At 49.0% G+C, this 17244-nt stretch overlaps 1 protein-coding gene across 1 annotated transcript; it reads right to left on the reverse strand.

Annotated features, from left to right (window-relative positions):
• Nucleotides 1-1359: 1359 nt before the first annotated feature.
• cdc25b (cell division cycle 25B) lies at nt 1360-12782 on the reverse strand. Its single transcript, XM_035417832.1, has 15 exons — nt 12162-12782; nt 11538-11620; nt 10661-10712; nt 7941-7982; nt 7436-7472; nt 6864-6980; nt 6642-6761; nt 6270-6404; nt 5950-6033; nt 5678-5857; nt 5234-5332; nt 5011-5073; nt 4660-4758; nt 4137-4382; nt 1360-3097 (listed from the first exon to the last, which is right to left on the reverse strand). Exons 1-15 carry the CDS (start codon nt 12380-12382, stop codon nt 2957-2959), a joined length of 1719 nt encoding a protein of 572 aa, XP_035273723.1. The 5' UTR covers nt 12383-12782; the 3' UTR covers nt 1360-2956.
• Between the last annotated feature and the right edge of the window lie 4462 nt (nt 12783-17244).

Here is a 17244-nt window from a genome sequence, read left to right on the forward strand (position 1 = left end):
AATCGGGTGCAATAAAAGACGTTTTTAGTTATAGTACAAAAGGACTCCAACTTAGGTCATCACATAAGTAGCTTCAGCTTGACATGAAGGATGATGTTCATAAGATGTTCATAGACATTAGTATATTCAGGTTCTCATCAGGGCTGGTCCAGTGTTCCAGCAGAGGGATGGGGACACTGCGCCGTAGGAGGTCCTCACTTACTGTGGTCATTAAAAGGCACCGATATAGCAGGTTGTTAAACCAGGTGTCAAAATCTCTCTCCCCACGTCTGGCCACCTCATCATCGCCTACATCAGACCGGCCACACGCACATTCCCTTCCCACACCAAATTCCCAGGTCATCACTGCGTCAGAGTTCCTCGTTGAAATCGCTTGTTTAATGAACATTAAAAATGATTAAAATTTAAAAAAAAAGATTTTACTCTCCTTCGTCACCAAAAGTGACATTTAAACACACTGTTCCGAACTGAAACTGAGTAAGATGATATTTGGCCATCTGTGATGGCCATTAAAACACAAATAGCAGAAAAACAAACAATGCCCAAATAAACACTTCCTCCAGGCTAATTTGATGTTGCTCGTTTTCTCTGTAAACTGAAAACCCATGTGATTTGATACATGAAGTGTAGGCAACAAGGACATTTCTGGTCTTTGTTCCAGGACAGTCAGACACTCAAGCACATGACCTTAAACATGGAATTCAGTTAAATAAGATTTTCACCAGCCCAAACTCACCAGCCCAAACTCAAAGCAGTCATTCTGCAAGTAACCACAGCCTGCATGATTGTAAAGGAAAAGATCGTCCTTTTGGATTGAAATCAGACCGCTTTCATTAAGCCAGAGGATGTTTGGCAACTCGATTCGTATTTTTTTTCCCCCTCATCGCTAATAAGCCTGCAAACAGCTAAAATAAACAAATATAAAAGTTCCGTAAAAAGCCAGCAGTTCATTAAAGTCGAAGAAAAACCAGGCAATTAAAATCACGCCCACGGAAAGGCGCTCGTCTGGAGGAGGAAGCCGGGCTTCAGATCCGCGGAGAGGAATCCGCTGCAGGCCACAGCGGCCAATGGAAACGCGCGGCCAGATTTGAAAGTTTTCTCTGGATGAAGGCCAAGAGGAGAAGGGGGGAGGGGGGAGGGGGGGGTTGTTCTGCAATGTGCGGCGCAAACCTCTCACGTGCCGTCCCCACGTGCCCCCGCTCACCCCGGGCTGGGGGGAGGGAGGCCGTGCGTGACCCAGCAGATGAGAGGAATGTGCAGTTGTTTCCAAACACGTGCTGGGGAACCCAGACAAACCGCTCTGGGCGGGAATATTTGAATGGAATGGGAAAGAAAAAAGAAAAGCACAACACACCAGGATTGAACTTTCCACGTTTATTTGTCCCAAGCTGAAACAAGGCAGTTATGAAAACTCTGGTGCGCGCACACACACAGACACGGACACACACACTGAAAGAACTGGGGCCAACAGATCATATCTACACACACACTGGGCCAATTTGGAAAGAGTCCCCCAATTAGGGGGTCTAGCTGACCAGCAGCAGGATCAAAACCCCTAAAACGTGTTTAAACGTGCTCGGACACAGAACGGCCATATTAAATTAGGTAGGGGAGGGGGGGGGGGGATGGGGACCAATGAAAAACAAGCAGTTAGCCATTTTTTTGTTGCATTTTGTCTTTAATGGAGGGCAGTACATTACAGGGAAAGGGATTCTCTTGCAAGAGGGAAGAACACACGGAGCGCATGGCAGGAGGCTGATGTGGTCGAACAGGCTGTGATTCGCCAGATCACTGTGCAAGGTTTCAAAGTTTGAGATTCAAGGCAGTTTATAAAGATATTACACTTGGTCTAAAAAAAAAAACTAAAAAAAAATTTAAGAAATAATTGAAGATTACAAAACAATAAAAATCTTAAATCTGCCGTCTCGCAAGAAAGTCCCATCCGGAACATCACCGCAATACCACAACAAGCTATGAAATTCACAGCATAACCACAGTGTTCTCGGTAGAACGTTGTGGTTAAGACATTTACTTAAAATAATATATTTAAAAAAAAAAAAAATCAGTGCAAAATTAAAACAAACAGGATTTGACATTTGCCCCAATCCCACCCACAAAAAAACAAAAAAAAACCACTTCCCCTTTAGATGTTCTTAACATAAAAACAGCTCATTCAGGCAGCAGGCCATCACCAGATCAGTTATCGCTTGAAAAGGGGAAACTGGATTCTACAGAGACCATGTGCAGATTTGAACACATTTATCCATCTCGTTTCACCACAGCCTACAGAGGAACCTTTCTGAGATTCAACGGGTTGCCAGGGACAACCAGGGGGATGAACCAGGGGTGGCCAGCCTTCGCCACAGAACCAGGGCTGGGCGAGAGAAACCCCGCGACGACAAGGGATCACATGACCTGAACCAAGCAATCAAGTCACATGACTTCTGCACACAAAAACAAACCGCAGTTCCAAAGCCGGCCGTGTCACACCGGCTCCACCCGCCTCAGGGTTCGTGAAGCCTCGCGACACCGCTAGCCGAAACCCACGGACACCGGAGGCGACACGCGTCACGAGGAGAATTAAGTGCTTTAGAGGGAGGAGCAGAGGATTGTGGGCCTGCTCAAGTCGCTTCGACCCCCCCGGGGGGGGTGGCACGGAGGACTACGCCAGGCGATGTTGCCGTGGCGCCAGCACGTGGGGGGGGGCGGGGCCTGGCGGTGAGCGCAGAGCGGCGACTCAGCGTCAGAGCGAGGGAACACCCGCCCGGCTACCCAGCATGCCCCTCTTCTCACCCCACCCAGCGCTGGCATCGCAGGGCCACGACAAGGACATGAAAAGCCAGACGAAAACTTGGGAGAAAACAAAAACGAATAAAATAAAATAGACAGGACTGCAGAAGTGAGTGGCGGAGTGGTGGAGGTGAGGAGGGCGAGGGTATTGGGGGGGGGGGGGGCCTCAGAGCTTCTTGAGCCGGCTGTACAGGTCCCTCTTGCTGCGTTCCCCCGCCCAGGTGCGGCTCTTGAGCCGAAACCTGCGCAGGTCCTCCTTAAAGTCCTCGTGGTGCATGGGCCGGTAGGACTGGGGCTCACACTCAGTCTGCATACGGGGGGGGGGGGGGGAGGGGGCGCTCGGGGGGGGGTATGGTGGGCAGTTCAGTGCGTTCGTCAGGTCAGCAAAACCAAGCCAAGCCAATACAGGTTAGCTGTTTACAACTTTGCACGTCCACATAGCTGCGATAGTCTGAGCAAAGGGTAGTATCCAATTTTGCCACAAAAATGCTCAAATGCACAAGTCCCCAGGGGATGTGGACACAATGCCTTTAGTCGGTTAGGTAGCTGCCGCAGTCTTCTGACAGAGCGAAGATTACACTTTACGGACACCAGTGTTCATCTGTTTCTGCAGCATTGCAAGCTAAAACCCCCACAAAAACGCATTTCCTTTCTAACAGGGTCTTAAATATTTTAAGTCATCAGGAGGAGAACCAGCAGAATTCCAGACCAGCTACGGCACCCAGATGGCCAGCTGCCGCAATGCTTCTGGGCCAATCACCTGCTGGCAGGTTACGGTTGGTAACGAGAGCCCCTTCGGCGCTATGCTCATTAATATTCATGAGGCAGCGTGCTAAAGGACAGCAGCTGTCGCCACCCGTCGCACCGTTAGTCACAAGCGCCACCGAAATGGACGACTGTCTTCGCCGTTAGGACAGACACCTCAGCGGGCAGAGCGGCGAGCTGACCATCTGGTTCCTGTACAGGATCGCTGGTCACCACCGGTGCCAACAGGACCGCGGCTCTCCCCTGCGACCCAATCCCACAGACCGACTACGGCAGAACCGCCGATCCCGCCACGTACAGAGGTGGGTGATCTGCAGCGACCGAATCAGCCTAAATCCTGTAGCTGAGCAGCAGTTAAGTGGATATAGCCGCTTATGAACGTTTTTAAAAACATACAAATATATCAAGAGGGAAGTGTATTAAGTCAGGTTTGAGGAGGGCTTAAGAATTGCACAAGACTGAGAAAGAGGGCTGCATGGCGGTTTAAATTCTCTCCCGTGACCTCTCTGCTGTACCTCATTCTCAGGCATTAATCCGGCTCATTCAGAGGGTGGGGAATGGGGGGGGGGGGGGGAACGCACCTGGAAATGGGGGAAGAACTCCTTGTATCCGCCCTTGAGGACGTAGAGCTCGGGGTAGTGCAGGTTGGGGTACTCGTTCAGCATGCGGTCGCGCTCCCTGACGAAGCGGCACATCCGGGGCCCGCGCTCCGAGGAGAACTCGCAGTGGAACACCAGGAGCACCCGCTTCTCCGGGCAGGAGGGCAGCACGGGGGTCTTCAGCAGCACCTCCTCCACCTGCTCCTCCTGGTGCAGGTTCAGAGCTCCCTGGGGAAACACGGGAAGGGTTGGGAGGAGGCCACACGATTATCATCACCATCATCATCATCATCACCTGACCCTCTGAAGAGTAGGTTGTCTGGAATGTTTTTTTGTTTCCTTCAAAATCAGTGTCAGTGTTCTAGAACTCCAGTGCTTTCAGTCACCAGTAGCAATTGTGACATCAGCATTTAGAATGTTCAGTTGAAGGACTCGCTTCAATTCCTTAACGTTCTAGTTTGAGGACATCCACCAGACTCACACAGCAGGCAGTGGGGAAACTCACCTTGATGTGTCCCCCCTCAAACTCATAGGGGTAGCGACAGTCGATGACAAGGATCCGCTCCACCAGGCGGCTGAACTGTCCATTCAGTGCTGCCACCATCTGGGGGGGGGGGGGGGTAGTCCACGTTAACAGGGTTACCAAGGTAACAGCACACCCAAGCTACTCACAGCCTACTCCCACAAAATCTCTCTCAAGGAAAACCTGAGCAGTAAATGCCCGTTTATAAACAGATTTAGGAATCAGAAATTATGGGATGTACGGGGTGACTGGCAGGCCGGAGGCCCGCGTTTTAAACCAGAGAGCAGAAGCCACCGTCTTAGGAGAGGCACACTGGACCTCAGGGGAGCTCACCATTTCTGGCGTGATGTACTTCAGATCCTGGTGCTTCCCCTCGACGGTGGGCAAGGCGAAGGGCTGCAGGTCAAAGCAAAGCAGGGGGGCGGAGTCAGACCCAGAACATTCGACAGTAATACAGGAGCACCGCTGGTGTTCACTTCAGTTCAACAGTCAATCAGCAAACTGGCCAATGACGTAGGACCGCTGGACCAAACACCGACAGCCCGGGGCGACTCACCTTCGTGAAATCTCCAATCAGCTCCTTGACGTCGTTGTCCAGGAGCTTCTCGATCTCCGTGTGGCAGAAGGATTTGGACCTCTGGGCCAGCCGGGCGGCCTGCGGGGGGAGGGGGGGGGGGAGGGGGAAGGAAGGGGCGCAGGGATTTAGAGAGTCAGTCACATACCCCGCTTGCTTCGTGACAGGCGCTCTGAGCTCAATTTACGGCTACATTAGATCCATTTAAAATCTAGTCACAATGTTCACTCTCACCAACGCCACATTTACACAGAAAACCCATATGGCCGCCAGCACCAACTTCTGAATTTAGCGCTTTAAAATGAAGCACTTATCAAGACATATAAGCGGGGGAATGGGAGAGGTACGGGGGTATGGGAGGGGTACAGGGGGGTATGGAAGGGGTGCGGGGCGTATGGAACAGAGGGGTAACGGGGGGGTACTGACCGAGGGCACCTCCTCCTCCGGGGGGCAGACCTGTGACCCGGCCACGCTGCGGCGTCTCTTCACGCGCACCGGCGTGTTCTCGTCCTGCGGCCGGTCGGGGCGCTTCAGGGGGGCGCGGCCGGGGGGCGACGGGAGGGAGGGGGAGCGGAAGAGCCCGCGCGGCCGACAGCGAATCACGGGCTGCGAGGGAGAGGAGGGGGAGGAGTCAGACGGCTCTGCGGGAACGCGCGCGGTCCCGTGCGAACGCGTTCCCCCGCGGCGCCCAAACCTACCGAGCCGGGCTGATCGGACGCCCTCTCCCCGACCAGCGGAGCGGTCAGCAGGCTGGACAGTCCCATCGGCATCCCAGAGTCACTCTGCAACCAGCAGGGAGACAGGGATCAGCGTTTAGGCAAGAGACACTTTATACAACAAGCAGGGAGACAGGGATCAGCGTTTTGGGGCGCACACACACACACACACCCACACACACGCGCGTGCACACAGAGACAGGGATCAGCGTTTTGGGGCGCACACACACACGCGCACAGAGACATGAAGAGAGACAGCGAAAGAGATGGACAGCCATCCGCTCTGTTATTTGGGGACTCACCTCCACATCATCGTCTAGGACGTCCAGGAAGCCGTCGTCGTCGTCATCGAGGGAGCAGGTGAGGGAGGAGCGGCGCAGGGCGATGGGACTGCCGTCGTCCAATGAACAGAGCCTCTCGGTCGGGGGCGGGGACATCTACACAGTGAAGCAGGGAAACCCAGTCAGTCGAGTTCAGCTCGCACCACCCAAGCCCCAGCCCTGAATTAAACCTGCATATAAACGGCTGATTGGCTGCTGCTATTGCTGCTTTGGATTCTGGGTAATATTTTCCTGAGTGGCCCAAATGACCGGGCTGAACTCCTGCAGAGCAGCTCAAAGGGAGCTCCACTGGAGGGCACTTCACACACGCGCGTTCGGGGCGAGGGGGCGTACCATGAGGGCGGGGGCGGAGTTGGGGCGCTGGGCGAACGGCTCCTTGCCCGTCCCGCTGTGGAAGGACTGCAGGCGGCAGCGGGACACGGGCCTGGCGGGCTTCTTAAACTCAAACCCCTCCTGGAGAAAGAGAGCAGGGAGGGGGGTTAGGGTTAGGGACCACACAGGTGGCGGGACGGTGCTGGGGGTGGGGTGGGGTGGGGGGGACCGCCGGTTCCTTACGTTCTCCTTGTTGCCACGGCTCCCGGCGGGCAGGTCGCCGGGGCGACCGAAGATGCCGAAACGATGGGACTCCGGCTCCTTCCCCTTCAGCGCAGGGCTGGACCCCAAAAGCTGCAGCTGAAAAACAGACAAGGGGGGAGGGGGGGGGTGAGCCACACGGGACAGGCAGGACCAACACAGCCCATCAAAACAAAACAAAACTCCACAGGAAGTGACAACACACAACAGGAAACTCGCTTCCCCAAACAGAACCTCCTGTTCTTTTTTTGGCATCTGGTTTAAAACAAAGGAGAAGGAAGCTGATCTAATGATCAGCTACAAACAGCCCTGAAATGGACAGAGCAGCTTCACACTTATCTTTAAAACCCTCTTCACATTTAATCTGAACACACTGCAGTTTCAACCAAATTTCATACTATGGCTAATATACCACCATTGAAAATGCCTTTTTTTTAACAATTAAATTGCATAATCATAAAGCTTTAAATTTAAAAACATAAAATATGTAAAAACACACACACGCACACGCACACACACACACACACGCAGGCACACACGCAGCATAAACCTACTGGGAGCGAGTTAATTCTTCGGATTGGCATCTTGTTGCTTGGGTAAGAGAGGAAGGAAAAGAACACAATGGCAGTCAGTAATTACAGTCAGTAATTACAGTACGAGACATCAGGGATCAGTCACTGGGGGGGGGGGGCGCTTCCGGTCCTGAGGGTATAGCTATACTACACAGACAGAGGAGAATGCGCATCCACAATAGACACCCTCCCCCTAACTGAAACACAACTCCCCCACAGGGTCCGACCAACACAAACAGCCTGTAATCCCACACCCATTGGAACAGTGCCCAGCCAATCATAGGACGGGGTGAGGAATTTTGCTCAGGGCTTCATTTCATTCATAAAAAGAAGGCGAGAGAGAGAGAGAGCGCACTCTGGGATAGCTCATGTCCCAAGACAACCCCCTTTTTTTGGGCCTCTGTGATTTAGGCGTTCACTTCTAAGCAGTCAAGCGATGATTGGGTGGGGGGTGGGGGTTTGGGGGGGGGGGGGGGCTGATACTCACTCCTTGATCACTTTTCCAGCCTCCTGGATGGCCCTCTCGAACCTACAGCAGCAAAGAACACAGAGGAGAGGAGGTCAGCTGCACATTCGGGGGGGGGGGGGGGTGTCCGTTTCTGCTACCCCAAACATACAACTAAAACATACAACATACAACCCCCCACTCCAAAGTCCTCAATTACACGCCTGACCCACATATGGAGAGTAAGAGCGGTCCAGACAAAAGGCTTACATTCTGAAAAATGTGAGGGGGGGGGGGGGGGGGGGGTTTCTAGGAAAAAGTATTCATGGTTAGGGGGTTTGGGGGGGGGTTAATGACTGATGCCCACCTGTATGCTAAACAGCCAGAGAGGCTATGGGCTGCAGAGGGGGGTTTGGGGGTAGGGGTGGGGGGCAAATCCTCCATATGCCCGATTTCAGCCACCACAAAACCAGTTCTTGCTGGGGGGCTTTTGTTGGGGGTAAGATGGGGGAAGCGGGGGGAGGGGGGGCAGGGGTACGGAGTGTGTCCAACACAAAGACAGCCGGTCTGGTCAGACGTGCCCAAGCAAGCAATCTGCAAGGGCCCCCTCTCCATTCAAAAGAGCCCCATACAGAGGCCCCATTCTTCCATTCAGGAGGCTGAAATGGCAGGGGGGGGGGCACAAAAGTGTGCCAAAACTGAGGGGTGAGCTTTTCATGTCTATAAAGATGGATGAAGAAGAATCCTGTGGAACCCCTTCTTTGGGGGGGGGGGGGGTGTTGGAACAGCTGTACAGCGGAAGTATAGAGGGGCCCCTAAACCACGCGTCAGGAGCAAGACTTAATTAACATCCACAGACAAAGGGGCCCCCCCCCCAGGTAATTCACTCCTCTGGCAGATGGTGTGGGTGCTTGCCACATAAAAGGCAGCTCTTCTTCTTCTTCAAAAAACCCCACCCAGGATTCATTCCAGAATTAGAGGGCAGACTCGTACCTTAAAACACACACACCAACTTTCCACTTTGACTTAGAGATCAGAGCAAGCGTCAAAAAGCGCTCTTAGGTACGTGGGACGCGTCCGTTTCACACCGAGCGGCGTCCGGTTTTCCCCCCCCGCACCGATCAGAGACACGAGCGCCGCAGAGGGCAGGGTGTGAGGAGACGCGCCGTCGCAGGAGAGGGAGAAATTCGTCACGGGCGTGCGAGACGCGGGAGAGAAGCCGAGGCGGGAGCTGAACACACAAATCCCGCTGAACGCGCGTTCAGGAAATCCTAAAAAAAAAACACCTGCGCCCCTCAGCAGCCAGTGACAGCAGGGTGCGTCACCTTCGACCGGGGCGGTTTTGTAAAGTGTTACCAGAGCCCAGCGCCGTTTCTCAACCCTGCACACGGCGTGACGCGCAGCGCCGTGGCGACGTCCTTCCTGGACGCGACCGCATCGTGGAACGCTTCCTGCTTCCTGCGCGAGAGCAGCAGCGCAGCCGCTCGAACCCGGGCTGCGGTCTGACATTTAAAAAACAGACGCGTCAGCCTTCCCGGAGGGCCCGCCCCCGCCCCCCCCCCCCTCCCCAACTGTGAAACACACTGGGGAAAAAAAAACAAAGAGCAGGTACCCCCCTTTTCTCTGTCCCGGGGAACACACCGAACCGAAAGTTAAAAATGACGAGGCACCAAAGCCGCCTGAGTTTCAGAGCTGCAGTCAAAACTGCCAACAGCCACATCCACACAAGCTCAGGGGTCAACAAGTTTTTAATCCATATTATTGCCATTGTTCACAGGTTATAGAAAAGTATACACATGAACTATTCAACTTTGTTATTTTCCATGTGATTAGGGCTGGCTGTGAACCAGGTGCCAATGTAACACAGGCCAGGGCCTAAACTCGACTCCTACAGGCTTTGAACAAAAAGCGAAAAAAAGACTACGAAGCTTTAATTTTCTGTCTAATGAGGCGGTTGTCCTTGGTACTAACGTACTAACGCGTGAACACACACACACGCACGCAGCTCTCTTAGAAGGTATAAAGGATTGCTGTGAATAATGCTTTTTCAGTAGTGTTGACTGTCGACAGGCAGCTCGTTCTGCAGAAATAAAGACCCTTAAAACTGCATCAAGCAAGAGAGTTTTCCTGACTCAACTGCCTCTATTACAAGACAAGGGTGGATTTTCCTGCTCAATCCAACAAGTGAAATTCCAGCAAGAGGGCTGACGTGGATTATTATTGTTTTTTAATGATTTCCTGACTTAAGGGAAATGGAAATTATACTGGTCTTAGCACTTCCAAACCCTTGCAAATCCTGCACCGGACCCATCGCCATCTAGTGGCAATACATCAGTACTGGAAGCCGCATAAGAACAACAGCCTGCAGAGTAGAGCCTAGCGTCCTTCAATCACAATCAGAAAAAGAATAAATATGTGCTGTTCACACCCTCGAACAGCACTTTTAAGCAGTCCACTGGGCCATTACATTTCACCCAGGCACTCTTCCTCCATTAATTTGGACCGGGTACTATGGAAATAATTTAGGAACCTTTTCCACGTCCCCTTGTGCCCACACAGCCATCCAAGACGTGCTAATCAGTTTAATCACATTCAGCAGCACGTTCGCCCCTCATCCAGGCCCCACAAAACCAATTATAATAATCCCAAAGCCAAGCCAACATGGCTGGGGACCAGGAGACAATCAAGCACCACAAAACAGAAAGGGGGGGGGTTAGCAATTAGCGAGACCTGTACAAGCCAACGAGGAAGCCGCCACTTACGTCTCCTCCATGTCCAGAGGGTCCACTGGACTGGGAGAGTCCATTCCCACACCTACGAAAAACAATACATAAACATTCTTAAAAGATAATAAAATCAACACAAACATGTAGCAAGGGATGCCAGAGTCACATGATCTGCTCACAGAACAGCCACTCAAGTGTAATAACTACATTCAGACAAACACCTGTTTTACATTGCATTTCCCCCCTTCAATTAAGAACAATTTCCTAAAATTCCAGCATTCTGGGCTAGGGGCAACTCCCTTCCACAGCATTACAACACATTAGAAGACTTAAAAAAAAAAAAAAAAGAGGAAGCAAACCTTTTTTCAAAGGGCGTGCATCTTAACTGAAAGAGGGGGCATTTTTACAAAGGGAACGGACTTGTCTAGACTGAATGCCGATGGCTTTGCAAAGCACTGGGCCCCGCTGAAAACTAATTTGCATTATATATGAATTTAATCTTGCCAAGGCTTCCTTGATACGGAAGGGAGCTTAGAGTTGCCCTTTATCATAAGCAGATGTAAGAGGACATGCCACAGAATCAGGAAATCTATACCTACTAATGACATGCAATGAGAGAAGATAAAATCAAAAACATTAAATGTTTACTTGCATAGTGTGTGTGTGCCTACAAATATGAATGTGCATGCATGCATGTATAGACACACACGTAATTACATAAAATAAAATGCGTTAAGTTAGTACACACACACACACCATTGGTGGTGGTCGAGGTGATTTTCCACTGTAAAACACTTTGAGCGTCTGGAAAAGTGCTATATAAATGTAACCGTTTCATTTATTAATTCACACACACGTAATTTCTGCCAAAGGTTTTACATTTTGGGGCATGTGAAGAATTAGCTCGACTTACCGGCGTCCGAGGAGGTGTCCGAAGCAAAAGATGGTATTTTCAGAAGGGGTGCAGGGCTTTTCCTTTTCGGGGTATCGCACTGGCTGTAATGGGAAGTCGATCAGTGATTAGACACGAGCAGGAACATCCCCGCACACTAACACTGAATTCAAGAACACAATGAGAAAGATTGACTGCTCCTCTTTCCAGCATTGAAAACAGACAAAAACATTACACATAGCTGGAGTTATGACACTATACAAGCATCTACAGCTACTACAAAGCATACCCTTAAACGTTCCATGGCTTTCTCTGTAATCAAGTTTATAACCCAGCGAGAGTGCAATATTGCTTAGCTAAGCCAACTAGCCTCAAAGCTAACTAGCTAGAAAGAAAAGACACAGCTAGCAAGTCCTTATCATTTAACTACTTTGTCAAATGGCCATATTTAAAAAAAGAAGCTTACTTAGCCAAGTTAACATTATCTGAAAGAAACAGTGCGATTCCATCAAAATTAAATAAAGCTCCATTCTTGCTAAAGTTAGCTAGCTAGCAAGCTAATGCACAAGACCACACGGGTGGAGAATAGCTAATGTAGCATTATCTAGTTAGCAGAGGCCCGTCAGACTAGTTTTATTTTCCTACCTTCCAAGAACAGCGAGGTTGGTCATGTTGAGAGCCAGATTGGTCACAGGGGAGAGCACGGCCGCAGGCTCGGGCGAAAAGAGTTTCCTGAGACAAGGCGAGTTGCTCAAGCATTTTCCAGGTAGCGAAAGCGAAGATAGGCCGGGGATCCCGTCCGGCCTCGCATACCCAAATTTAGTGTTAACAGGACTGAGCTCGCTGGAGACCTGATCGAATTCCATTCTGAAGCCAAATGCAAACGATGCGTTTAAATAATCGACCAAAATGTAAAAATAGAGAAAACCAAAGATCAAACTTGATGGCCAAGTATCAAAAAATATAATGTTACAAAAATAAATTAGCTAGTTGTCTTTATATTAATCAAATTTAATTATGAAGTCTAGATACAAATACAATCAGGAACTTTACACAATTTGCTAGACAGCTAGCGATTTACTTTTAAAAATAAATGATTGAATCGAGCATTGTAAGCAAGTTTGCAGCCCCGGTTAAAAGTATGGGGAAAGGGGAAAAATGAAAGAAAAAAAACTCAGAGAAGCATCTTATTTTTCAGTCAGAGAGCGGCCTCCTCATAATCCACCCTCACCTCCTCTCACTACTGAAATTCGCATTTGCGACGTCTTCTATTTATGTTCAAAATAAAAAGCTTACAAGCGCCAATCCACACATCCAATTACAAGCGAGCTTACAATCCTCAAGGCGTCATATCGTCCAATCAGAACTGAGTTTCCTTTCAGCTGACGTTCTGGTCCACCTTCACCAATAGGAATAGCGCGTTGGGAAGAACAACGCCGCCTGGCAGCCAATCGAGAAGGAGACTGGAGAAAAAGGCGATTGTTTTACGCAAGCATTCTTTTTCCCGCGGAACATTTCAAGCGCGGGGTAACGCCCAAACCACAAATACAGCCAATCAAACAGTAGCCATGAGAGTAACAGAATGCAGCGTGTGAAAATACGTATGAAACAATTTATAGCTTAAAAGCCCCAACGGAAACAATTATTTCGCTTCCAAAAATTAGTTTTTTAATGGAAACACACGTGTAACAATAGAATCTTTACCTTGAAGAGGAAAGCCTATATAGGCAAAAACACTACCCCCTAAAGAAGAAAGCACCCACGAACAGATGATTAGATCATTTTCAAAAAGAAGAGGGAATTTTAAATTCTGAATGGAACTGTGTAGAGTTAATTTAAGATAGCCTTTAGCGTGGTGTGATGTGAATTTTAAAACGGCAAGACTGGATTTTACACCGTTACTAGCCACTGTCACGTTTCCTTAATGTATAGCTACAATTTTCGTTCAGTGTTATTTTAAAGTAGCCAGGGCCATCCACCAAGTTACGGGTTGGCGGGACATTACACATTTCTAAGCTGCACAAGGCTTATATTTGAGTTTAAAAATATGCATAGGCTATCGGTGTGTTGTAATTCCTCGTGAACACGAATTCGCTATTTAAATGGTTCCATGGGGTATTTGGTAGGCTTTTTTTTGTTGTAAAATGATTAAATATAAATATTCAGTAGCCTATTTTAAGCCTGCGACATAAACGGGTTGTTACGTTGAATTTATCATCGCATGAAAGTGCGTCAGCATTCTTATCTCACTTTTGGGTGGAACCTTCATTATTATCTTATATGACTCTCAGTTGTAGAATGCTGGAGACGATGAAAAAAAAAATAGGCCTACAGTCAATAAATACAATGCTGCAGCTCTTCAAACTTCAATACCTTCTACCTCCACTGAATCCCACGTCGCCGCCATCCGCATCGTAGGGCGACTCCTAACTCCGATTCGTTGTTGAACATTGAATTATAGTTTACACGCGCCATCAAAAGGAAATTATCGCATTTAGTTATTTAATACACATTAGAATTGTAGGCTACATCCCTCAGGCATGAAAAAAGAATAAAGAAACAAGAACAAAGTAGCAAAATAGTCTACCATGCTGAATAGTAATAGGACATTGTTTGTTTTTGCCTAGGAACAAAAATGATTCACATCACTTCTCCCGTAGGCTACTTGCACCATGATACAGCAGCCTATAGGTCAAGACAATGCACATTACATTAAAACCGTATTGGAAGATGTAGTAGAAAGTGCATTTTAATTAGAACCCCCTAAGCAATGCATTTCTTGTCTTTCTAAATGTGAAATTACTAATTTAATAACTTCCCCATAAATTGTCTGTATGTCGTACGGCGGGAATTACTTTAACAAATAGCCTAGGTAGCCATACTACATGGGTTTGTCGCAGGCTATTCATGAGCACACAAATAGATTACATTTAGAAAAAATATTTGAATATGTTTTGATTTTAAACATAGCTTACGGCTGATTGCAGGTCGCTACTTCATACTTGTCATGTCATTTAATGTTACAAGTAACAATGTATTCCACTGCGTTACCTATACAACATGCGCAGTGATTTATAGACTAGGCCTAATCCAGTTGCTGTGAACACGAACCCGCCTCTGCCTGCAGTTCCTGAAGCTTTCGGCGGGACGAGCTGTCACAGCTGCGCAGTCCCTGCCAGTTGTCACGACACGTTAACACGTGAGCGGTAAGCGGCGAGCGCGCGACGATCTGAATCGCTCCAGGGCCAGGGCCAGGGCGCGGTCCTCACGTGGCACCAACTCCACAATGTCTGTTTCACGTTTCCCTGCACGTTCATTTTCTAGCCATGGTTTATTTCTGACAAAAATGTTAGACCAAACCCTGTAATTATACACTGAGGAACGGTAGATAAATGTGGTTTTAGGTAAAACAGTAGGCTACAGATTAGTTGACCAATAACAATGAAACTTATGTAAACAAAGCAGGCTGTATGTCACATTTCCCTTTTGCAAGACAGAACCAGGACTTCACATACAATTAAAACTGTAGCCATTTAGCAGATGCTTTTAGCCAAAGTGACTTACTAAAGTCAATTTTGCGTTACTCACATGAATAATTCATGATGACATTTCTAGCATTAACAGAATAATTGGTCGTTATGAGTATGGAGTCCAAAGTCCAGCGGATAAAAGGACTGAGTTATTCATTTGCAAACCCCGGCTCTCCCTGGACTGCTTTCGTTTTCGGTGAAATTAATTGCTTTCATTTTCACGCTGCCACAAGGCACGGTCAACCTCTGTAAACTGGTACACAAAGCTTTTGTTTAAAATGTACTCAGCAGAAAAAATAATAATAAGCTGCTGCTGGTAAATGTCACATTGCTTCCTTTGTTTCATTCACTGTGCACCGATTAAGACTAATCACGTTTGCAGAGTAATAACAAAACAGGTTTCGTTGTGACCACATTACTGCACGCGGTTATACGACATGGGGGGGGGGGAACAACGGGTCAGCTGTCCCGGGTGCTAGGTCAAGGGGGCGGGGGGGGGCAAAAGGGCCTTTAAATAATCTGTTGGAATAATTTGTCAAAAATGGCAATTTCAAAGCATTAAAGTTGGGAATGATAGCATGTCTCTGTTTGTTGCTGTATTTCATCTTTTACATGCGCGGGGGGGGGGGGGCTTTTTGAGATCATCTTGTCCCGGGCACAAGCAAAAAAACACACGGTGGACCTGCTATCCATAATATTGCTCTCGAGTCAAGGCTTAGCCGGTAGTCTGAGCCTCATTTAGCCGCGCGAGGCTCGCCTAATCTCTGAAAGAGAGCAGGCGTCTGATAGCCGCAGACGCGCTGTCTGAGACAATGCGTGGATCGGCGAAGAACAGCGAGCGGCTAAAGTCCGCGCACGCATCTGCACGAGAGCACACGGCGGCACGTGCAGATGGCTCGCACAGGAGCGTTTGCGTGTTGACATGTTCGATAACCTTCCACACAGCAGAGTTTGTGATTTCGGCTTCCTACCCTGCCGTTAATGCGTCCCCTTTATTTATATGTGATTTTTGATTTGGTATTGTGTTGCGTTTCACTAGCATTTTACCATAGCACACATCAGGGTATCACCCCCCCTGGTCTTACTGGCTCCTCAATATGAATGAAAAGTCCACATTAATGGGTTTTACATGATGTCACTTCCTGTATTTGGCGGCACGTGAGGTCATATAGTGAGGACTTGCTATAGGCCACCCAGCCTAATCGCCTTTCCCTTGTTTGGCGTCCAGGGTTTGCCATGCCAGCCTTTGGGACTACGGACACGGAGGATCATGCTTGGAAAAACTACCAGGATGAAACCTGAGGATAGCTCAAATCTCTGGTCTGTGTAGCAGTCACACAGATAATGTGCGAAGCTCCGGGCCGTCCCATCAGACATCTGATCTGCAGGCTCTGAGGTTTCAGCCATCAATGGCCCTGTCATTAGCTCCGTCACAGTGATTAGCACAATCAACAGCTGTCGCCGTGGGAACCTGTGTGTCTGTGTGTGTGTGTGTGTGTGTGTGTGTGTGGGATGCTGGAGGGAGCAATTCCCGCTCTTTTGAGTTCAAACCAGATCACCACCCTGAAGCTTGACCGACCAACCCCCCCCCCCCCCCCACACACACACCGCCTCCTTTCTCCACACTAAAATCCCCCTTTACTGATACACCATCGTCAAGGCAACCCTTCCCCCCACCTTGGTAGCCTCACACTCTGTCAGGCCAGGGGGACAAGCTGTTTGGGCCTCTCCTGTGGTCAGCCAGGGGTCAGGCAGGGTCCCTCTCTCTCTCTTTCTTTCTGTCCTCCCAATAATCCACTCTCTCCTCCCAGCTGCCTCACCCCGCAACACACACACATACAGCCCCCATATATTACCTTTAACCCCGTGAAGCAAAGTTCATTAAAATGTTTTCTCAACATTTCAAGTCAGTGTTCTAGAACTCCATTGCTTTCAATCACCAGTAGTGATTTTTATGTTAGCATTACAATGGTCAGTTAAGAACATTTTAATCACATATGTGATCTTACACCTTAAAGGGTTAAAATGAGTTCCATTCGATTATGTCTCGTGCTGTTCAGTAACTATAACAATGACGATCTTGGACAGAAGAATCTTGCCACCTGCGTAAAGATTTATATTCTCTTCTCTTTTTTTACATCACATTGTGGTTTCCACTATACTGGAAAGGTCTGTTCATTGTGCATGCTTGGCTTATC

Source organism: Anguilla anguilla, chromosome 5 (assembly GCF_013347855.1).
Source record: "Anguilla anguilla isolate fAngAng1 chromosome 5, fAngAng1.pri, whole genome shotgun sequence".
NCBI lineage: Eukaryota > Metazoa > Chordata > Actinopteri > Anguilliformes > Anguillidae > Anguilla > Anguilla anguilla.